At 43.5% G+C, this 24,945-nt stretch overlaps 1 protein-coding gene across 6 annotated transcripts in view; it reads left to right on the top strand.

Annotated features, from left to right (window-relative positions):
• Positions 1–24,945, top strand: part of LOC132908359 (cell adhesion molecule Dscam2-like) — a 123,121-nt gene that overhangs the window by 13,885 nt on the left and 84,291 nt on the right. For all 6 annotated transcript variants that reach the window (XM_060962302.1, XM_060962306.1, XM_060962304.1 and 3 more), the window contains one exon: positions 9,592–9,684. In XM_060962302.1, the coding sequence (XP_060818285.1) occupies positions 9,627–9,684 (58 nt within the window). In that variant the 5' untranslated portion in view covers positions 9,592–9,626. The remainder of the gene's footprint in view (positions 1–9,591; positions 9,685–24,945) is intronic.

Below are 24,945 nucleotides of genomic sequence, written 5' to 3'. Positions count from 1 at the left end.
GTACATTGGCATACAGAGAAGATGGGATTTGTAGTTTTCTAACCGGTTTGATAAAGGCTGCGCGATATCTTTAATAGGATGGCTCTTGCATGTACGATTTTCACGAAAATTTCCCCACGAATTTCGTCCCAAAGCCAGCTTTTTCTCTACTAGCTTAGAGTTTATATTTTCGTTCCACCGCTGCGGGCTTGACTGCCACGAAGAAACCCCCAAGGGTACAGTGACGTTTCCGTATTTTCAGGATAGCCTGACAACGGGGCGATAAAGTGAAACGGTGCGGATTCCCCGCGAATAGCCCGAGGGCCGGGTTACTGCTGCCTCTATTCGGTCAGTGATCTTGCCCGGTGTAAAAATATATTTATCCAGCCTCGTAAACTAGAAATTCCTCTCTCTTTTTCTCGCAAGATATACGGGATGTATACGCTTACGATTCACCTAGATTGGATAGCGCTTAAATTCGCTTGTGTGTATTATCTTTTGCGTATTTTCAATGCCATGTAATCGTTATGGACGACAGCACGTTGAACGAAACAACTTTAATATAAATAACGTTGAATACGATCGAACTTTCTACAGAAATCTTCTTTTTCTTTTTATTTATTTTATTAATTCGTAACTATAGGCAATAGGTTGATGCGTTCTATCTATGAAGTAATATATTACATTTCTAGTGAAATTTGATAGAATTTAACAAGTAAGGATTTATAGGATCTTTTATAGATCTACCGGGACACACGGGAGTCGATATGGATGGCTTCAGACTCGTGAAACTAGTTATAGACACTCTCAGATTAATTGAACCTGATACAGCTATCCGCGAATCTCTATAATCTAATACAAACAACATCGGACTCGTGGGATTCGTTATACGCAACGTCGGACTCGTGGGACAGAATATAAATCGTATCGAACTCGCATGCCTCGAAATAGAACGTTTCGAACTCGTATCAATAAGCGTTTTGCTCATCTCGAGTTTCTAAAAGTCGATCACAGCCTTTTCTAATTTGTAAAATTCAATTGGCATCATCTGAGGTTTGCAGCGATTGTTTTGCGGTTCGTTTTAACTTCGGAGAAGTTGATGGAATTCACATATCGAGTTTATAGTGTCTTGGCTAGAGCTAACCTGAATTCGGAAAATTAAAATACGCAACATTCAATTAATTAGAATAATTTTAGCCTCGCGAAAGTTGGTTAGATCTATATAGCGAGTATTTAAGAATACCTTGGATTCAGAAAATTGGAGTACAGGACAAATTAGAGCATAAAGCATTTAATTAGTATTATATCATGTGGATTTAGAAAATTAGAGCGAACATCATGAAACGTTGTTGGTAACGCGTCAGATCCATAGGCTACAGTGGATTCGCGGAACTCGGTGTAGAACTCGAAGTTATGGAAGAATTCCAAAATCCCAGGGACTCTGAATGTTCTCAAATTTCGACAACCTCTGCGAACCTAAGTACCGCAGTAATTCAAGCATCTGCATAGTTTTGGAAGCATAATAATCTTAGGTTTTCGATAATCTTCTTTAGGTTTCGATGATCTTTAGGTTTTGATAATGCTACTGTGTGGCAAAGAACCCTAACGATCGTAAAATCCCCAGAACCTCCGAATCGGAAACTTACAAACTTCAGAAGTAACTCGAGCGAGTTCTATGGGTTCGAAGTCATCCGTATTAAACCCAATCAGAATAGAGGTAGCAAACCCTACCGTTCGTTCGTAGATGTTTCTAACAATTTCGATAAATCGTAAATTGTCTCTATGAAACTTCTTCAAAGTAAAATGCTCTCTGTCAAGACCTTGAAACGCAGCGGATCAGTATCAAGTCCAACAAAGCCAGCTACGTAACTATCCTCTTCCGCAAAGGTAATGCTCTTTACGTCGAGTCTTACAATATTAAACTGTCGGATTATAAATATAAATAAAATGGGATTTTTATGTATCTGCGGTAAAGGAGATTTCTAAACGTGATCATATCGTTGTGCTCACAAAGAGGCTGCGTATGGACTCAACGATTTCAAAAACAGACTAGGAAACTTTGTACAAGTCCGCGCACACTATACAGCGGCGTTGTCACAAAAGCATGCATTCTGTACATAGATACAGGTATACATTTCACCATGTATATATGTAGTGGCAGAGAGATAGACAGATAGACAGATAGACAGATAAATAGATAGATAGATAGATAGATAGATAGATAGGTATATAGAGAGAATGAGAGAGAGAGAGAGAGAATGAGAGGGTGAGAGGGAGAGAGGGAGAGAGGGAGAGATGCCACGGCATAGACTTGCCGAGTCAATTCACGTTCCGTAAACGAGCCTTCACGCGCGCGCTTTCGTCGCGTTCCAATATCTAAGTCATAATTTTAATGAAATTCCATGGCGCGTCGCAGTCTTCGAATTTCAATCCACTATAAATAACGGGTCACCCGAGACCTCGTGGAGAATACCAGGATCTCCGAGTACACGATCGCTTGGCTGCTGATATATTATTTCGCTCTGTCAGAAAACGCGGTCAAATCGAACGATGAGGCCACTACAGATAGATGTAAGAAAAGGAAAAAAAAAGAGAAAGATGAGGACTTTGCGGAAATAGAAATAACGCGAAAGTATTCGAGAAAATGAAAATTCCCCGGCGGGTAATAGGAATTTTTCGCGACGGAGAATGCTGCATCTTCCTACTGCGAATCGCATCGCGTGCATTGACGGGGTGGATCGATTTTCTCACACGACGACTCGCGGTTTGGTATTCCGATGAAATGAATGGAATTGTCTGGCGTAAATGCTCCGGATGATGAATTATCTTTTTTACAAGAGCATTGGTAGTATTTGACTCAACTATCGAATCAGGGACACGTGCAAAGACTATAACGCTTCGACAGAAAGTTATTTTATTGCTATTCGAGTTATCACTAAATACATAGACGATCAGGTATATCAAAAATTATTCAATTTGTTTAATACGTTATATATCGTTATATTATATCACACAGAGAAATTATAGAATTTCATTCATCGAAATATATACATAGTCACGCAATTCATTTGATTTGAAATCAGAGAAAATGTCTGTAACGTAGTTCATGTGCATGTAATGAGAACATAAGTTACTGCTACAGAAATCCGTACAGAAAATATCAGAGACGAGATGTAATGAATGATAGGTACAAATAGAAGAAACACAAATTATTAATTACACGTGTATAATGCCTTGAACACTTGATAAACTTTGTCATCATAAAGTTCGTTCATTAAATTTTACTAAAGTTTCCAGTGGTCCTATTTCAACTTCGAGTAGCTATACGGGCAACCATATGTACTCAACGCGAGATCGGTTTTATCCCGCAAGAACAGAGACATTCGTGCTGGCTCGCAGCTGTGTCTCGATGTAATTCACTTGTAATTGGCTAATCGTACGACTTATTTTGCGATGAATTTCACGACCAAATTCCGCGGAAAGCAAAATGGGACCGAACGTTAGCAAAACATAATTACAAACGGTGTATGTTTGATGCGCGACATTTTCTCCCGCAGCTTTCACGTTAATTAATATCAGTTCGTTCGCGGGAACGTTTCAAGATTTATAGCTATGGCTGCGGAAATTTGCCTGACGCGCATCGTGAAACGCGGTTGGGTTCAAGGACCTTAATGCATCGGTACCAACGCGTTATTCCCAGCGAATGCGCCCGTTGAAATGTGGTTTCAGCAGGTGGTCCCGGAAGTTTGCATTACATTCCGAGGTACAACGTTCCTGAAATTTTCACCGCCAAGACGAAACGCGTGGTAATTTTCAAGGACACTCTGTTGCCACGAACCCACACTTTTCCGCCCGCCACTGACTCGATACGCGGTACTATGTTCTCTACACGCTCGTCTTCTTTCCAAATAACGAAGCGGACAACTTATGAGCGTGCATTATTCAACGCGTACACGTACCACTCTTGGGTTCTGTCCAAAATGTTTCGAGTTAACAACGGTGCAATTACTTTTAATTGGACTTTATTATGTGTGGACAGTCGAATGTAAAATTTTATCACCGGATTCTCTGCTTTAATGTTGAGAAATATTTTTTAGAGATTCATTGGTGGAAAGTGATTAATTATGGAGTTATAAATTGACGCGATAAATTTCACGAGTTTAGATCCTCTTTACTGGTGCAATCTCCGGAGACAAATTGATTTTAACAAATAACGTTTCCTCTCATCTTTAAGTTCGGGCGATTAATTCATCTGGATGAAATTGCCAGGACAGATAAGAGGAGAGTCGAGGACAAGATGCCAGCGAATTCGCATGGGAGCAAGAACGTAGCAGGAAAGTAGTCGGTCCGTTGTAGGCGACGACCTAAGGTGATGGAATGGCTGGTAGAAAAAAGGTGTCGGGTGTGAAAGCGAGACACGGATGAATGAAGGTTAGAAGAGAGGTGGAGGCTTCGTGGACGAGCTCCGCAAATAAGAAGTATGGGGTAGCGAGTTGCGAAGCAGAAGAATACTCTTGACGTTGACAACGGTGGAATGAAACTGACGGTGGAAAACACCATGTCCCTCTCTTTCTCTCTGTTTCTGCGTCTTTTTGTCGTTACCTTTGTTGCTTGCTTCTTTTTTTTTTTTTTTTTTTTTTTTATCAAGGCTAGGTATATTAATTTTGTGCGCGCGGCAAATGGACGTAGTTGGGGCAAACTTTTTAAATATTCAGATGGGCTCTCGCCATGCACGCCGACATTTATAAACATTTATAACGCGTTTTCGTTCAAATAACTTTTTCCGCCCTCCTTCTCTTATTTTCCTTTTACTTTCCTCTTACTTTTCTCTTACTTTTCTCCTGTACCCGTTTATTATCCATGGAAACGAAAAGCAAAAGGCGGATACACAGAACCGGACAGTTGTTACCTTTTGAACTAAAGGCTGACGTAAATAATACCGGTTACTATCGCATTTATTACGTGCGAACTCACCGTTAGACGGACTTAGATTCTCTGGTTAAAGGAATGATATATTAACCTTAACCCCGGTTACGGGTCTCTTTTGTTCTCTCCTAGTTATGAATTCTGTATAAACAGAGATTAGCTAGAGAGAGAAATACGAACACTCCCACATACGTATGTCGGTACGTGCCCACACAGCGTGTCCATTTGTGTGTTGCCGCTTGATCTTTGAATATAGTGCAAGTACATTAAATTCCAGTTCACGCTTGATGCGAACGCGGCCGTGCACGATATTCGCTGCTGTACCTTTTCTAATTACGAGCACGTTTCAATCGTACACGCTCGTTCGCTAACTCCATCGCTCTCGCAATCCTTTGCCCCTCTTACCTTTCGGGATGCAGTTTAATTCGTATTATAAAATCGACGAATGGGAGAAAGCACGGGTTTACGAGTCGATAGCTGGTCGGACTAATGGATCTGTAATATTCAACGGTCGATAAATCGATGTAGTTAAAGCGCTTGGTCGATGGCCAACGATTAGGAGATAGGTAGACAGTCATAAAGTACCGGCTTGGGAATGACTTTATTTTAATAAAGACTCGCTAAATTGCAAAGCACTTTGCTAAAACGATTACGCGTCGGGAAATTGCTTTTAGCGCCACAATTACGTTCGTACGTCACCTTGCCCGGCGTACCACGATCCACCACTGGTGCGACCATGGCAAGATCCTGTACGGCTTCTTTCCGCTTCATGCCGCTTCGCTCGTCCTTTTACGTCGATCACATTTTACCCTCGACACCTTCCGCGTGCTACGTTGATTTTCCTATCCCTACATACGTGCTTTGCATTCGCGAGAGAAACGATTTTTGCTGGTTTCATCGGGAACTTGCATCGACGAGCAAAGAGAAAGAAGAAGACAGAAAGAGAGAGAGAGAGAGAGAGGGAGAGAGAGAGAGATAAGGAATCAAAGGTTTGGAGTTTGAAAACATTTTACGGTTACTTTTTCTTGCTCAATTTATAGAAGTACGCTCAGGTCTGTAATATTTTCTTAAAGCTAGTCAAGTAAGTACTTTCCGAATATTTTTTTTTTGCTTTGACTTCTTCTTTTACTTTCTTTCTTTTTCATTCCTTTTTTGCTGCAATGGGTCCTTTGTCTTTTACGACATGTTTCACGTTTTGCAATCGGTAATTCGATCGCGACGGGAAAATGGCGCGTCAATTCTCGTTCGTAAACTTAATTGTGAACGGAGGGAATTGCTTGCCGGTTCCGTTTCATCGGCAGTCGGATAAAGGTAATTTTGTCCTTGCCGCGAGAACAATGTGTTACCCCATTCGATCCGGTCGACGGATATATTCGCGGGATGACCCAATCTTCGGACCTAGTCCGAGTCCTCTTCCATCTCCGGGCTCTGTGCCCCGTTCCGCGAAAACTTCTTTAATCTTCCGAACATTCGAGAACGAACGTCTTTTCCGATATCAATCGCTGCCTTGGACAGGTTGAATGCCAAGGATTTGCAAGAAACGGAAATCGAAAGATCACATTCGAATCTCTTACAAATTATGAAAATATAGGAAATAAAAACTCTTTGTTTTATGTTTCGTCGATACTAACACTATGGCATTCGTGTCATTTTCATCGCACACGTGCCTCTCTATCGTAAAAAAAAGTTTCAGGAAACTATGAAAGAATTCTTTTAAGTACGGATGTCTTCCCGTTCCAATTTTATGCTGAAATTTTTCTCAGTGCATCGAAGAAGAAAATTCATAGATGAAGAATAAATTGCACGACGATATATAAAAGTCCTACATTTTATACATTATCAAAATTAGCCTGATTCTAGTCGTAAAATTAAGAGGTATTTTTCGCTTCCGTTTTTTCGCTGAGAATGATGAAAAGGGGGGAAGACAGAGGAATTTAGACGAGACGAAAGGATGGTAGGTTGCATATGACGTTCGAATGCGGGTGAAACCGGCTAGATGGTTGGCTGAAACGAAGGGTACAAGCGAGGGCGGCGGGTGTAGGTCGTTTCTCTGACGGCGAGACGAGCGAGTGTAAGACTAGAATGAGGGGCAAACGTGACGACGGGGCCGTGAAGCGAATCAAACGATTTTACGCTCCAAATTTCAAGTCTTTGAATCAGTCAGCGTGGAGAAGAAGTAAGAAATGGCAAAAAGTACAGTTATTTCGTTTCCCACTGAAGTGCCTGTATTCGTTTCGCCGTATCCAGTCACTCGTCCTTCCGGTGTCGCGATTGAAGATTATAAGGCAAGTCAACGAGACGCGAAACGAAGATATATCTCTTTTTTTATTCCGATATTTGATCGTAAATAAAACGCTTATGGGAATATTGGCAAATTTGTCGAACGGAGATTTAACGTAGAATATAACTTAAGCTGTTTCATTCCCAAAATTGTTCAGTAGGATTTCGAAATCGGTGATCCGTCGAACGATCTTGCATGTGGATTTGATTTTAAATTCGTAATTCAATACAAAACGGTATTCTTCGTTATCTCATAAATGTTGAGCGTATGCGTGATAAGAGTTATATTAAACAGTACAGAGGGTTATCGCAGAAATGTCAGTTAACGTTGGGGTCCGAGTATATTTTGTCATGGGGGCGGAGCAAGGGGTGGGAGCGACCGTTCTCCCATTAATGCGCAAAATCGTATTTGCAATAGTAAAATACAGTTAAGTAAACACAGCTGCGCCGCATTGCGTTCTCTCAGTGTAGTTTAATGACGCTAGAGGCAGCGTGCTCTCGGTCTCTCCACACCTCACTAATTAGTAAATATGTTGCGTATTTATAGCTTTATAAAGTGTTGAATATTCGTGTGCGCCCTGGGTTCTCGATAATTTGGAGAGCAAGCGTCCCAACGTCGCCTTTCCATCCGTTACGAATAGACTGTTTGGGATGCTTCTAAAATCCATGATCATATTTCAGTTTTAAAGATGTAATGTACCTTTTTGTTATCTTTCACTGTCGTCATTTAAACATTAGTAGGTCGTTCGGAAACTCTGTAACAGTTCTACCTTGTATTTTATAGGATTAAAAGAGAATTACTTATTTTACTTTCGTTAAATATTGAAATGTTAGACTCGAACAAATACTGTTCTTGTTTGAAAAGAGAAAAATCTGGAATTGGTTAATTAAAAGTTTCGTTTTTGAACGCGATATTGGGTATCGTGTATGGGTAAAGAATAGGTAAAATATATCACATTTCAACCGACATGTTCAATGTTATCCGTTCTATTTCACTGTCACTCACTCTGATTTTTATAAAACTCTCTTAATGACAAAAAATATTCCGCAGTCTGGCAAAAACTTGAGGAATTCATTCCTGAAAAAGACGGCAAAAAGACTTGTGATTTAATACGATGGATCGTAGAAAATCGTCTACAGGAACATTTAAACGCGTGTTAATTCTGTGAAAATATAGTACATTTAGATTTTTCCGTATATTTCAACGTACCAAGTAATCCAATAGAGTTAAAAAGTTCGCTTTAGGCTGCAACAACGAATTCATTGAAGCAATTTTGAAAGTATCGCGGCATTTAGTTTGACGCAACACGGCTGAGGTCGTTAACCGCGTCTTTTTCTTCTTGGACTCCGGACTGAAACGAATTCAGCGTTTTACGAATCGTCACAGTTCGCGGCACGTATATGTATATGCACATGGCCATTCAGTCGGCGCGAGCCCGGTGAAAAATCGAGGCGAGAAAAAATGTTCAATATTCAAGCAGTACCAATGGAGAAAGAAAGCGTCGCAGTGTGCGACGAACAGCTAAACTCGTAAATAGAATACAACACAACCGTGTTGTGTATTTATATTCTCTTTGCGAGGACGACGATTCCTTTGCGTGTTGCCCAACAAAATTTATCCTTGCCCGCTTTGAAAGGCTTGTACGATCAAAGCGATCCCGAGCTGGTGTTCGCGGCTCGCGAGCGAAACATTCGCGAAAAAAAACACATATCCGATCACAATATAATATTTCGTTTGAACCGATACGATACCGATACGATATCGATACATCATCGAGCTTTAACGTGGCTCCTTCCCGAAGCTTCTGTTCCCTTTAAACGGGCATGCCGCGCCATACCGATAGAGAAGAAACCTATCGGATATCTACCTTTGTACATGTAGAAAAATATAAAAAGGATGGGAAGAGAATAGGAAAGAAAATAAGAAAAGAGGATGAAGAGGAAAGGGAAAAGAATAAGAATATTGACGTGTATACAAAAACGATCCTTTGGCAGGTACGCATCGCGTGTTTTATGATTATGTACGTCGCATGACGCGCACCGTCTGGGAGGACTTTCATTGAGCGGACAAACCCCTAGGCACGGATTGGAGAGGAAAAAAATTGTCGATACGGAGTAGGGGTTTGGGCACGAAGCGAAGGGGGAATAGGGTGGCTTGGGGGTGAGAGCGTAGAACGGGCAGTCTGCCAGAAAGGACGGAGCGAAAGGTGGGATGAGGTCTGATCGTGAGTATGCAATGTAACAGAGAGGGAGAGAAGGAAAGGGATGGATGAAAAGAGAGACAAAGCAGTAGAGAAGAGGGTGGATGGGTTGAAGAGAGAAGGACGGGCTAGAGTTGGCTGGGATACGCGGATAGCGGATTGGGATGGATGGGTTGATTGATTGGGCACGCTTGTATTGTTTCAGGAGGAAGCTGAATCGACGTAACGGTCTACGCCAGGATGGCCAGTTGGCCGTTGAGAATCGTACTTCTGTCCAGCACCCTCATCCTTGTCCGCGGTAAGTAAGAACACAAATCTCCTGGTTTGTGCTTCTGCTGGTGGAAATCATGGCCGTTGGATCGTTTCGTTCCGTCGTGTTTCGGCCGTCGGCCATTTCACCGTCCGTAGACAGGCAATACCATGGGGGATATGCTCTGTTTCACCGTAAGCGGGAGAGGGAAGTGCGTTTAGCCGAGTAAATATTTGCGTCGCTGAACGCGAAGCGAGAAAATGAGAGACGTCACCGGATTTTCCAGGAACGAGAAGTATTCAGCCAATAAACTGACTTCCTGCAGAGAAAAATAATTTGCCCGTTTGTTCTTTTTCAGGGACGAATTTGATTTCCATCTTGCGTATAAACCCCATAAAGTTTCGTTGAATCTCTTTTCTTTAGAGATACAAATATAGGAAAACGTAGGGAATAAAATATGTTTTCCTGTCGTTTTTATTATTCTTTTTCAGTTTCTTCGTCAAAGATAATAAAAACGACAGATGAGTGAACGATATCGAAAAGTTTTAATATCGCGGAGCTGTGGCATCGAGTCGAAGCACGTCGGTTTACAGAAACGGTAGAAAACGCGTATTTGCTCCGGTCGTTTTCCAACTCTCTTTTCTCGACAGGGACGAGCCTCGAATCTGTTTTCAGCCGAAGTGTCCGGTGATTGATTTTCTGCCACTAGACGATCTGTTGTTCACCGTTGCTCAATCACGCGACGAAAGTAGCACCGCAGGTGTCCATTTAAATTATAGACGCTAGTTTCATTTATTTCAGAATCCATTATCTTGGCAACTTCTCGCGTAATTTGTAAGCCAATCCAAGAAGAGTAACTTCGTACTCAGCTTTCCTCCGAACTTACGTCATTAATAACTTTCTCCTGGCCGGGCAGGACGGGGTGATCGTTGGAGCCACTGTCATCGATTAATAACTTCGCGGAAACCGTTCCACAAAAGTAGCAATGATCGCGTTTAAACGAACGATACTCGTAAATAAAAAGTTCGTTACGGGAAGTTGGCTTTTACGTTATTTAAATGCTGTCGTTTCGCGATCGAGGTGGAAACTTTTGTGCTCGAATTCTCCAAAGTAATTTCGTTTCGAGGCGATCGAACCGTCGGTGATGTCTTTGCCATCCGCTGCAAGTGACCGACTTTTATTTATTGCACTTCTATAAACGTTCCTGAGGGTATTAAATCGCCGGTAAATTCACCGTACTTCGCTACGATGGCAATCCGAAACCTTGCTGAAAAAAAACACGTAAACATCTGCGTTCTGTAGACGATACTTGTTGCCTTCGCTTTTGACTCTCGTCTCCTCTGTTCCTTCTTTCATTTTGATCTCATTTCTTCCTTCGTTCCGCGTCTATTATCTTCGAGTTCTCTCAAGAGACCTTAAAGCAATGCCATGGTTCTTCGCATAATCAAAATACCATACTTAGTGAACTAGAAGGATATAAGATTTTGACTCGAGATTACGAGCGTTGCAAAAGTTAGCCGATATCGAATATCATTGCAAATGCGTTTCAACGTTGCCTTTCTCCTCTCGACGCTCGTAAAAACTTTTTAATCGCCACTATTCGCGAATATACCGTTGCCGTATTTTCTCGTCTTCCTTTGCCTCGTTGGTTGCCGTGCCTCGTGTGAAAGACACGAGTTGCCTTCTTCCATTCCCCTCTATTGGTCCTCTGTCGAGGCAGAAAACTCGCACAGTCCTATGCTTTACAACCTGCAGAGAAATTTTTCCCTCGGATCCTTGAGAAATCGGTTGGAGAAAACATCGAATTCGTGTTATCCCAGCCGCGAAGTTCGTCTTTCAACGCGGCTGTCTCCGCCAACTTTTCTCCGCCACTTTCTCACCCTCGAATAGCGGGAGAAGGGGTTGATAGAAAACGAGGGGAAAAAGGGACAGGTGCACACAGACGCGCAAGCTGTCCAATACTCGCTTAAAATGTAGAGTACGTGCAGCGAGCAGCGCACGATTGCCAGTAGGTTTCCGACCGTAAGCTATCGCGAAGGGGAATAGCGGAGAAAAGAGCGTGGAGTGATTTGGAAGGTAGTTGCGGCTTGACTAAAGAGGACGGGGTATGGAGGATCGAGCGAGAGAGAAACGATCGGAGGGAAGAGAAGAAGATGGTAGATAGGAGAAGGGATGGGAAGAAGAGGACGAGGGGAAAAAGAGAAAAGGAGCAAAAGGAAGAAGAGAGCAGGAGGCGGGCTACGACGGTGGTGTTAGCAGCGGACGATGGTGGCTTAAACGAGAAAGGAGGGGCGCGTGCTTTCTTAAAGATGTGAGTCGGGGCGCACTTGTTGCGCGAAAAAGGAGTATGGGCGATGCCAAGGAAGGAAGGAAGGAACAGGCGTGTGCAGGCTCGGAAGCGTGCAAAAAGTGGGGGTGGGGGGTTGGTTGGGACAGGGGCGGGGGTTGAAGAAAAACGACGCCGAGCAGAGAAGGAGATTTGACGGCGACGGTGAAAGTTTCAAGGGAGGAAAGCGAGGAAACGATAGGGGTTGCGGGGTGAAGATACGGCTGGGGAATCGAATTGATTCTCCTTTACGGGCTCGCGTTACTTTTCTTTACCGTCTTGCCATCCTTGCCTCTTGACCGTGCTCTCTCTTTTAAATCTCTCTCTCTTTCTCTTTCTCTCTTTCTTATTCGCTCGCTCACTCCCTCGGAACCGTTCCTTTCGCTAGTGTTATTTATTTATCAGCTCTCGCACGTAGCTTTCCTCAACCTCGTGTAAAGGACCTGACGAGCCTGCACTTCGACCGAACCTTCTTCTTCGAACCTTTTACCCGGACTATTTCTTTTCTCTCTTTCCGATCGCTCTTAGCTATTTTCTCTTCTCTCGGCGATCCTATGGTCCGTTGTATCTGCTTCCTCTCTCATTTCGTTCGCTCGTCGTTGGACGACGAAAGGTAGTTCTTTCACATCGATGCGAAGAATCGGCACTCGCCAATTGCGTCTGGAGGATGAGAAGACTTATTGGGATTCCTTACGGACAACGGTCCTCCAAGGCATTCGCGATCGATCCTCGAGCGTGGGACCAATCGAGACGATCCATTGGTTATGGTGAATATCGTATATCGAAGAAAAGTAATGGTCCGGGGGATGATCGATAACGAGTAGTGGACAGCTTGAGCAGGTCCATCGCCTTTTCCTCTTTTACTCGCAATATATAGAAGACACGAGTAACGGTGGAACGGGACTATGCAAAGAGCTATACGCCGTGCAATAAATTATTAATTCAAGACGGATTAGATCCTACCGAAGAAGCTGAAAGAGAAGAATGGTGCTTTTAAGTTTATTAGCCGTGGAAGAAAAGACGGAACGCGAACAGCTATACTCGAGATAGGTCCGGTAGACCCATTGAACTTCGGGCTTGAGAGAATTCACTACGTTACTTATTTATCAGCATCTACACATACGTGGATACGATGCAGCAAGCGAATCCGTTCAAAGAACCACGCGACTATCACCTCCTGGGAAAAAGGCACTTTCCGCGTGAGCAGATAGAATCAACCGGCCCGGATTGGATTGGAGCCTCAAGGAAAAACTTATTTGGATTCCTCACGGATATAAGAAGATCCCAGGGCTGCTTTTACTCGGGACTTGGACGCGAATTGATCGATATCGTAGGGACGAGTGCTTCGGTCATATAGATCGTGAAATCGAAATTACGCGTATAATTTCTCTCGTTTCCTCGTGACTTGTTCTTTAATCGAGAAGATTAAACGCCAAAGGCTACGCGTGCCTTTACTTATTCAACTTTTTCCAGGAAACTTGACTGGAAGGTATTACAGTGCTCCGTCGAATAAGGAGCGTTAAGTAACAACGTAGGTAGAGAGTAACATTTTCAAGGTTTTTTCCTTCCTCTCCTCTTTCTCAAGCTTGTTACGAGAAAAACGAAGGTGAAACATTTCTCTGGCTTGCGTTTCAAGCGTTCACAAAGAAAATTCTTTTATACGCAACAGCTGTCCTTTACTATCGGTCTTTTAAACTTCATCTCCGTATCTGATATCGATATTTCCCGGGATAGAAACATACGTTAGACCAATGCTCATGGGAACTTTTTCTTTTCGAAGGCACGAGGAATCCGTCTTGCACGAAACCTGTTCCTCCTATCGACGTTGCGGCGTGCACATTCTCCTCGCGCGCTCCTTCGATTCTCTTGCGACGAATAACCGCGTATCTGAAGCGATTCGTCGTAAATTAGGATCCTAACGCGAACGTTCTGCGAGAGAAATTTATTTTGTAGTGACACCTGTATCGATTTCAAGATTATCACGATGTCGTCATAGTACGCGACTTTGTCAGAAATAGCTGGACAAGAAATACAGATAGACGAACGAAGATATTGTATTCGTAAGTTGGTAATTGAGACTGGCTGGATGTCCTGCTTCCATCAAACGATAACTCTCGATCTCCATTCGTGGAACTCTACACGCTGGAAACTCTCCAATGTCATTTAGGATGTCTACATTCGCCGTTGAAGTTCGATTGGATCTGGTTTTCCCAGAATTTAACTGAGCGTATGATTTCGAGAAGTTTTACGAGGACGCGACCCAAGTCGAGGTCATTTTCGATGAACGCCCAATGGTCACCGATAATCCGTGATAATGTTCGCATTGATAGGAGCGTACCGAGTCTGATGCGATCTATAAGGGGGAAAATCCTCGGGAAAAGGAGCTCGTTGAATTCTCCGATCGCCAAGTTCAGCCGGATGGAGGATTTCTGTTTCGCATGGAATCGAGCAAGTTCGTAATTTCAATCCGAATTTATCGAACGGTTAATTGAAATGAAGCAGGTAATCCGGTTCCCGGGCGATTTTTTTCCCTATGTACTACTACTCGGCGAAGAATCCGCCTTTATCGAGTCGAGGGTGAACCTTCGAAGCGGCAGGAAACTTTCGTAAAAGAATTCAAATTAGACGATCCTCGGAATTTAACTATCCCATTTGAGGTTCGCTGATGAAATTTTCGACTAGGAGTATTGAACTCTCTCTCCCCCTTAGCGCCGCGCTTCCGACGTGTGCCTTATTTTTACACTATCGATTTCCTTCGCCTCTTTGACGTTGGATATTGCATTATTCAACGATCCTTCAGGTTCGTGCTATTTCGACTCTCTTCGTATACAGGACATTACAGATCCCTGCGTTAATCCTGTTCACTCCTCTCATTTCTTTCTTCCTTTCTTCCTTTCTTTTGCTCTTCTTTCTTTTTTACTGGTTAAACGTCGACGCACTCTCGTCGCATAATCGCGTGTCACGTTAATTATTTCACCAAAAGTGGGGAAAGAGAACTTTTTAGAACATCTGCGAGATCATTTCGTAATCGGATCTGGGAAAGAGGATTTTCATTGGTTGTCCCTTTTCAAGAAGCAGCCGCTGTATCCGCCGTGCTTCATGAACCAGGTACAATACGTGTAACACTGGCATGAATTATACTGCTCCAGGAACAGCTACATCATATACCACAACCGCAATTGTTGAACCCCGCCGGGGTTAGAGCGGCGATTTTAATTAACCGCATCGTAAGGAACACAACTGCTTGTTGTTTTCACGATCAAGTGAAACGACCTTTTCCGCTTGATTAATGCTTGTTCAAGACCAGTGGGTTGAACATTAAAGAAAAAAAAAAAAAAAAAAAAAAAGATAGAGAAAGAAAAGATTGCTTTTGTCACCATAGACGTTGCAGTGTAATGTGTAATACGTAATACGTTGGTGTATGGTACAGTTGCATCAAGTGCTAAGCAAATACATTTTCGAGTGTTTGCGATGATTCTGATAGACGATAAACTGGACGTGAAAGAGACGCATAGACAACTTCGGGGAAAAACAGCGGGAAAACTTATATGAAGTGTGTTATTGGTGACCCGCTGCGAGTGTTCCCAGAGTTTCAGGGATATAACCATGTTTTAGCCAGACCATGCGTATACAGACACACATCTGTTTCCCGTTCAGCACTAAATAACAACTACGTTATCGATCGACGCGTTTACTCGTCTCATGAATTATACAACGATACAGCGACGAATTTAAAACAAGGGCAAGGTTAAAGAAACAGTAACGAAAGAAACGGAAAGAAAAATTCAAGGTACGAAAGTCTTTTCACGTGTTGATGTCACGGTGAGTTTGTCTCATTTATACACGGCGTCTGGGATTTAGTCCGCGTCATTCTCTTCCGTGGAAAGTGTTAAATAAACAAATTTTATGTGCGACGGGGCAACGAGTTAGATGAGACGGCGCCGCAAAAGAAACGAGGGGAACGTGACAGTATCAACACTGACACGTAAGGTAGTTTCGTTTGGTCGTCGCGGAGTCGGCGCAGATGGCCCCGACACGATCCTCGCGTTCAAGCGTCGCAGACATTTAACGAAAGGCGACCGTGAAAGAGACGTCGGGCGATAAACGGGCGTCGTTTTCACGTGATGCGAAACGACGTCGCCGCGTTTGCTGCGACTGCTAACGAAAAGAGTGCGTGTAACTGTGTAGCCTCGATTACACGGGGAAAAGCCCTTTTCTCCTCGTTTATGTTGGCGTGCGCACGTTTTCTTCCCCACCGACGTTTCCTCGTCAATTGACAAAGGTCGGTTTGCACGAGTAGCACGGCCCGTTAAAAGGGATTCGCGATACCTAAACTCATTTATTTTAATTTCCACGTGCGGCTCAATGGATTCACCATCGGTCAACTGTCGCGTCGATAGGTTCCTCCGTTAATTTTCATATTACATTGACGTATACATAGTCGTTGGCGCGATCCAATTACTCGCGTAACATTTGTTGATCGTAATGGCCGCTTTGAAGTAACAAAGCTTAAATGAAACGTTTTTAATTGCTTCTAATGGGAACAAGTCTGCATTTGTTTTCGTATTGACGGCTAATAAATCAACGTAAATATTGTCGCTGCCGAGGATAAAAGAAAATATAATGCAGCTATATATTTCTCAATTCTCACCAATGTACTAGTATTCGTATATTGAATACGAATCGAATTGGACGATTGAAAGGTTAATATGGGTTTCTCGACTATCATGAATATGGAGGTGAACGATCGTTCGTTACCCATTCTGCTATTACGTAATCGCTTAAAATTAAGTGATATTACTCATTAGCGCGGCATCGACGAATAAAATTAAGCCGGTGAATCTGGCTAGTTACATAATCGATATTAAATCGCCATGTTACGAACGACCGGTACTCTTCATTAGTCGAATGTATCGCTACTGCCGTACAAGCTTCGTTTCAATAAAAATTTTATCGAAAAATTCAATTCGATCGTGCAGGATTTTGTTTCCACCGTGTGAATAACTAGATTCGAAAGCTGTAAGGTGTGAACAGAAAGTTTAGTTTAAATCAAGAGTCCTATTTAAACATTCGTTCTATTTAAACATTCAACCAATTCTAAGCTGACACAGGACAGAATGTACGGTCTAATTTCCCTTTTGAAGTTATTCTCGGAGAGCTACAGAGATAGACAAACGCAAATAACGATAATGAAAACATTTCTAAAATTATATCTGCAGGAATTGTATGGTTCAGCCCGATCTACGATATGTTAATCGGTATCGATCGCCTAGAAAGGATTTCTCCAACTCCGTGAAACTTCTAATTAAACGAGGAACGTCGCGTGGCAATAACAAAACAGCGTAAGGTCCAATTGCTGTTGCTGGCTTAATAAACGTAATTACTACAGTCGCGTCTACACAGCATCGAGAAGAGGCACTCGTTCGGCTAATGACACGGACGTCATTAATCGCAACGCGAACACCGACACTCGATCCGAGCAATTAAGCCGAATTTTTCATTGGTCTACGCGTGCGAAACATTCTCGCGATCGCGATTTTCATTTCAGTCCGTGATATTTCATCGTGGTGGTGTAATTTGCGACATTAACTCGCCCCCCTCCCCGATCCGAGAACCGTATAAATCCGGTTGAACGTGAGGCCATGCGTTCTCGTACTTGCGAAGAACGGTTTTTCAGACGGCTTTTTAAATGGTTTTTCAAACGGCCTCCGGCCTATTTAAACCGTTGCGAAACGCGAGAAGAAACTCGCCCGGTTACACTCGCCAGCTTGTTGTTCATAAATTTCTTTTCTGTTTATCACGCGATCGTATAGTATAGTTTCCAGAAACCGCGTGGTTACACTTTTGCGAGGAAAAACCGGCTCCCTTGGCTCGTGTTTCCACCGCTGAATTCGCGTTTGGCGACGAAAGGGAATGTCAGCAAAATGCGTTTACTAAATTGACGCGATCTTCGAACCGCTGTTGAAAGTGGTAGAAGATAAGCGTTGAATGTTGGCGTTTGCCGCCATTCACTTGCCGCTTTCTCGCGCTTTTTCTGTAGTAATCCAATTTTATAACGCTCGTACAAATGTCGTAAAATAACGATGTTTAAATATGAAAATATTATCAAACAATACGACGATAAGGATTACAGAGACGAGTATAAATATTCGACGGACAAAAATATACTTCCGCGGAATGTATGTAATTAAAATTTAGAAGGTATTTAAAATAGTTGTTTTTCAGCTGGAGAGAGCAAAAATAATTGATGAGTTATCAAGAAAGACGAAACCAGCTTGTATCTGTAGAAAAATGTTACTGCCTTTGCAATTTTTGTCATCGCGCGAACGTGCGTTTGCAAACAACCGAGATACCGACTAGAATTTTTGATCTCTGATGGGCTTTCTTTATTTTTCTCTCTTCGTTAATTTCAGCATGTGACAAGTGACCTGTATCGATCCAGCCCAATTTCCGCTTCCGCTTTGCTGCATGCGCGCGTCTTGTAATATCGAAGACGCCCACGTAACGCTTTCACGGTACAATTTCTCCGCATTCTCTCGACGTCGCGGAATTATTGGGAAGGTATTGAAGTATATCGGGCCGCGCGCAATGTTAGGCTTTCACGGGACAACAAAGGCGATTAAACCGCGTGACACGGTTATGACGTCTGCTACAATGGGCGCGAATATTGAATAGGCGGCGCATTGATAATACTAATCACGTGCTTACATTTGAGCGGTGTTATTAATACACGACATTCTCAGTCTGAACACGCGTCGTTTCGAGCAATTTATCGTATCTAATTTCGACGGGATCACGAGATTCGAATAATAACAACTCGCTCGGCAGGCAACGAGCGAGTACAGGCGGAAACGACGAACTGCACGCAAAGGCATTTCAATTAACAATATTCGTACAACTTCACGGCTTTCCGATTCGAGAGAGAGAGAGAGAGAGAGAAGTATTTACGTGGTAATTTTCTTGGCGCGAACGGGTCTCGTCGTAATTGAACGAGGATAAAGCGAATTGAATTATTTTGCGTGCTGGTGGCTTCCAGGTCGAAAATCCACGATCGTAGAAACTATTGCTGCTCTTCCTAACCGGCGAGAGTTTATCGATAACGTTTAACGATCAACGCGATATCCTTCTCTGCGAAGCAACTCGAGTACCTTGGAAGCTTTTTCAATTACCTCGTGACGTAAAGAAGTCGCGAAAATATAGTTTAGAGGATTTACACCCGCGCGTCCAGTTTTCACGAAGTTTCTCCAGCCGGTGTGACGGCCGAGTACGCGCTTCATCCTACCGAGAAGGACTTTGTTAATAACATCAGCGCCACGAGCAGCCCACTCGACGGCTTATTCACGCGTTTCACCAACTATTTCGTTTGCAAGCTGTATACTTTGCGCAGGAAAATCGTAATGTCCGCGTTGAATTCGCGACTGTAAATTGAGGAAACGAGCAATTACACGCCTACCTCGTAAATGGACATCGTGTCACGTCGCGTGGTGTCGGTTTGGGTGCATTTAATGCACGCACGTACGCGCACGTGTATCACCGCTATACAACATTGCGTTTACAAGCTGGAACCACGAACTTTCTCGTCTCGCGCCGTGAAAGACGTCTCTCGCAGCTAGGTTCTTCGGATTTAAAATTCGATCGAGGAAGAGTATTAGCGAAAATAATTTCTCGCAACGATTTTACCAGGATCAATAAAGATTTCTGATTATTTCGTTCGATGTACTTCGATGTGATGGACGGATTTGTCGCGTGTTAATCTCCTCCTACGGGAAATTTAGATATTTATAATATCGATATTTCCGACGGGATGGTCGACAGGGAATTAAAAGAAAACTGAATTACAAATTACAGAGTGGCGGAACGCGGTCCCCTCGGATGCCTCGCATAGCCTGGAGGTCTCTGACCCCACAAGTTTCGACTTTTGACACATTCCGCGTGTAGACGTACGTATCCGAATTCGGTCGGCTCGATGTGTTGGTTGGTTCGTGCTTGTTAACTAGTTAAAGCCATTGTGTTCGTACGACGAAGCGTAGGTATGACGACGGGCAGGTCGGCGTACCGAGGCCTCGTTTTGCCTGGCGGGGCGCCCCAGAGACGTATCTGGAGATGTCTGGAGATGCGAACGACGACGACGTCGACGACCAACGCAGTACAGGCACACAGGAACCTCGGTAGATGAGATGAAACGCGTTGGAAACAAGAGGTTCCGTTGGTTGAAAAAGGAAAGGTGATTAGGCCGAGAACGCCAGCCTTCCCTATCGGCATCGTTTCTGGTACACCCCCGACCCTGAGTCGATAATTAACAAGCCAGGCCAGTCGAGTCACTTAGGCGTGCTGCGTCGTCGTCTTTTTCGTTCTCGTCGTCCTTGTTGTCGTCGACTTTACCTGTTCCTCGTCGTACTCGTAATTTCTCCCCTTCCTTCTTCGACTCGATCCTTCTCTCCTTCTTCTCCCCTTTTTTCTTTTCTTCTTCTTTTTTTTTTTTAAGTACGATCCACCCGTTCGTCCTTCTCTGTTTCGTTGCACGTCGAAGTCGAAGCCAACGCTGCGAACAGCGGTTTAATTGTTAACGAGAAAAGTTTGCATTGTCGAGTGCAAATCCCCGTACCGCCACGCCATTCTCGTGCTCGTTGCCCTCTTTCGTTTCAACCCCTTCTCTCGCTCTCTGTCTTTGCTACCGCCGTTACGTATTCCAGTAACAAATTCCGTTGAAACGTTGGATCGTTGTCGATCCTTCTTTGTTCTCCTTCCATCGCCGCTCTTCCCTTCTACTCGACCTCTAATAAAGAGTCTAATAGACTCTGGATCGACGTACTCATCGTCCGCCGTGAATGCAACTCGTTGTAACCTCTCGCCCAGCACGATCTTCGTTGCTAGTAATAACGGCTGGTGAACGCAAACGAAACGCACGATCATCGAGCTCCCTCCCGACCACTTTTAGTCGGTCTCTTCCTCAACCATATAGCATCGTTTCCCGAAGTAGTTACGAAATTGTTGCGAATTGAAGTATCGTTTCAGGTTTTTTCGTTCGTACTAGTCTACTCCAAATCCTGGCTGCTTGAAATTGCTGCAACAATGATAAGTTTAAAAACTAATGGTATATAGCTGTTATTCTTTTGCTTGTCTCGTTTCGAGTACGATTTTTCGTAGCTATTTTGTTCGACTTTGGTTGGTCTGCGACCCAGTACACGCGTACATCAGTCCGCCAACGGCTGTGCCTACAACCAAGAACAAGTTTAATTGATCGATATCGTAAAACCGGCGGGCGTTGCCTGTGTGCAGAAAGGTGTCGCGTTTGATCCGAGGACACGGTGCTTCTTTGCCTGGCTTTTCCTTTTTCGAATAAAGCCCAGAGGCAAACGGCTGTTATAGCCACGGATTTCTCGTTTACACGCCGCGCGTATCCGTTGTGTGAACCACGCGCAGACTCGGGTCGAGTTCTTTGAACCCAGGGCGCGCACGATCCCTCAACGCGAGCGGCGCATTTTTCTCTTTCCGTTTTGGCCTCGCTCGTGAAACCCGTTGCTCGCAGCCGTTGCTTCGACAGGAATGCTCGGATCCAGACTCGCTCGGAATGAGAGAGGGAAGGAGGGAAAGCGTAGGGCGACAATCGTTGGCGAAGGGAAAAATGGATGGAGGGCAAGCTTACGATACTCGCGTCGGGATAGAAGAGGTCGCAGTCGACTCGAATCCGGTAATGAGAGTATCGAGAGGGACGATCCATCTTCCACGAGGGTCACCGAGCTCCGGAACTCGTACGACGCACGCCTCGACACTCGTTAACGAATACTCGATGAAACTTGCGCACTTAGCCCGAGCGCTATCGGCTCATATTTTTTTCCCCTACTAAGCACACTCCTTCACGGTTTCTTTTTCGTGACGCGCGTGAGCGAGCATTCGCGTCGCTTTCTGAACCTATAACGCCGGTTTTTCCAGGGAAAAAATTAATTTACACCGTATGTCATCGCGGCTACCGGCTGAATTCGCTGAAAAGCTTTAGCCGAGCCTGTACCAACCAGAAAGAGGAAAAAGGGTAACTAGATGTGAGAGAGAGAGAGAGAGAGACAGAGAGAAGAGAAAGAGATTAGAGGAAGAGAAGAGAGAGAGAGAGAGGGAGAGAGAGTGGCAGACCGAAGCAGAACCATAGGGTGCGTCGAGAGTATAAGTGCACCAGAGGGGGTGACTACTACCACCATCTCCCTTCTAGTAGCGAGGGAGGGTTGAGTTTCCTATGGTTTAATTGGGCGCGAAATCATTTCCGATGCAATGCGCGCGGATGCAGCCGCGACGACGAGTAATCACCGTAAAAGCTCGACTTCTCTCTCCCTCAAGCCGTTTCCTATCTCTCCTCCTGTTCGTTCCTTCTTTTTCTTTTCTTCGTTCAGTTTGCCGCTCCCGTTCGCACGGTCGCTTGCCTTCTTTCTTTCACCCTTCGCATTCTGCTAGCGCGCGACCGTCTTCTACCATAGTTCGTATCGTTTCTGAAGGCTCGTCGTTCAAAAGGAAACCGCGGATCGATACAGGCACCAATTGCCCGTTTCCATTTATCTTATTTGTCATTGACGATTAACCATTCGTTCGAGATAGTTCTGTCACAGAATCAATTCGTCGTTGGCTCTCATCGATATTTGCGATGCTCGCAACGAGCAGCGTTCGTTTCCGTGACTCCACGGAAAAATACCAAAGCGAATTCAGTGACGCGATCACTGGCGCGGTCATCGAGTATAATCAACGTGATTTGCTCGTTTCATCGTTGACAGGGAATTGTTCAATCATACTGTGACGCAGTTGTCGAGTTCTAATGAACACAGTCAACTCGGATAATATTCTCTGCTTGTCGTTTAGAAACAACGTCAAATCCCTAGATGCGGGTTGAATTAGTTGAATCGACGCAGTTCGATGCATTCATCGCGAAACTTGCCCGCTATGACCTGCCACATCACGCCGGTTGATCTTTAACCGCGGTTTATCCTCACTGTGAAACGATGCAAGTTAAAACAACACCGTTACTCGATAGAATTATTTAAATACGCCGCTTGATTTTATGCGTATCGGAATTCGTAGCGATATCTCCATTTGATCATGGCACGATTCGGTCGAGCACCGTCGATTGTTGTAAAGTCCAGTGGTCGATTTATGAATCGCGCGGACTCGCGCTTTCGCGCCCGATTTAATCGAGACCGTTGTACGATCATTATTGTCGACGTTTTATTCTACCGTCGCGTAAAATAACAACGATCCTGGCGATATTAATTTCACGACCGTGTTGGCCGGTGACTAGGTGCAGATTCCAGTTACACAAACGCGTATTCTCGCGAGAGCGTACCTGTTTAGCCGCAGAACGGAAACACGCAAATTGCGCGCCATCATCGTCGCCGTTGGATTTCCGATATTCGGTAATTTCCGCATGGCCGCCGGCGTCAATATAGTAGACGTTATTAGCGGACTTACGCCAGCCTCTGCTCGATTTTAAATTAATTAGACCGAGTGCAATCGCTTCTCTAGACGATTCTTTTATACAGGGTGAGTCAATAAGAAGTAATATGTAAAATAATTTGTTACCTATACTAATTAACCTGTTGGTTTTATCGAGAAACGTCTTAAACGAATTATGTTACCTTTCAAGGAACTCGTCGAATGGGTGTAAATTTATTTTCTGATATTTTACATTTTCCGGTATATCAACGTGATCTTGAGTTTTCTAAATGGCGTTGAATATTTTTTGTTTTATAAAAGTCGGTCCTTAGATTCACGATGACGGTATTAATTACGTAAAATGATACCAAAAATGCTTCGAATCATTCCAAAATATCTAGTTCCTTAAACGTTCTATTCGTTCGTTATCTCGTTAAACGAATTATGTTACATTTCAAGGAACTCGTCGAATGGGTGTAAATTTATTTTCTGATATTTTACATTTTCCGGTATATCAACGTGATCTTGAGTTTTCTAAATGGCGTTGAATATTTTTTTTTTTATAAAAGTCGGTCCTTAGATTCACGATGACGGTATTAATTACGTAAAATGATACCAAAAATGCTTCGAATCATTCCAAAATATCTAGTTCCTTAAACGTTCTATTCGTTCGTTATCTCGTTAAACGAATTATGTTACATTTCAAGGAACTCGTCGAATGGGTGTAAATTTATTTTCTGATATTTTACATTTTCCGGTATATCAACGTGATCTTGAGTTTTCTAAATGGCGTTGAATATTTTTTTTTTTATAAAAGTCGGTCCTTAGATTCACAATGACGGTATTAATTACGTAAAATGATACCAAAAATGCTTCGAATCATTCCAAAATATCTAGTTCCTTAAACGTTCTATTCGTTCGTTATCTCGTTAAACGAATTATGTTACATTTCAAGGAGCTCGTCGAATGGGTGTAAATTTATTTTCTGATATTTTACATTTTCCGGTATATCAACGTGATCTTGAGTTTTCTAAATGGCGTTGAATATTTTTTTTTTTATAAAAGTCGGTCCTTAGATTCACGATGACGGTATTAATTACGTAAAATGATACCAAAAATGCTTCGAATCATTCCAAAATATCTAGTTCCTTAAACGTTCTATTCGTTCGTTATCTCGTTAAATGAATTCCTCTCTAACAAATGTTTTCGATCAGAAAGAGTTTCCGAACTTGGCAGAAACGATCCGTCTATAATGTGATACGATACAATACCGTACGTTTGCTCGTCTGGTTCGTTTCACGGTTAATTTACAACCAGTCTGGAAGAGGGGGTGGGGAGAAAAAAGAGGCCATCGTATCGTGGACCATTTAATCGCGTCGGCAACCGTTGTTCAAAGTGAAAAGCATCCTGGCGAGGACAGATTGCATCGTACAGCGGGAACGGTGGACTTCGATGTCTCCGGAGGTAGTTCATGAGATGCTGGTACGTCGCTGCATGAGTTACCGCGTATTATAGCGCGACGGAAACGGCTTTTGTATTGTGTGCCCGTGAAAGGCACGACTCCGTGGCCA

Source organism: Bombus pascuorum, chromosome 6, assembly GCF_905332965.1.
Source record: "Bombus pascuorum chromosome 6, iyBomPasc1.1, whole genome shotgun sequence".
Lineage (NCBI taxonomy): Eukaryota > Metazoa > Arthropoda > Insecta > Hymenoptera > Apidae > Bombus > Bombus pascuorum.
This window is presented reverse-complemented; position numbering and strand designations above follow the sequence as displayed.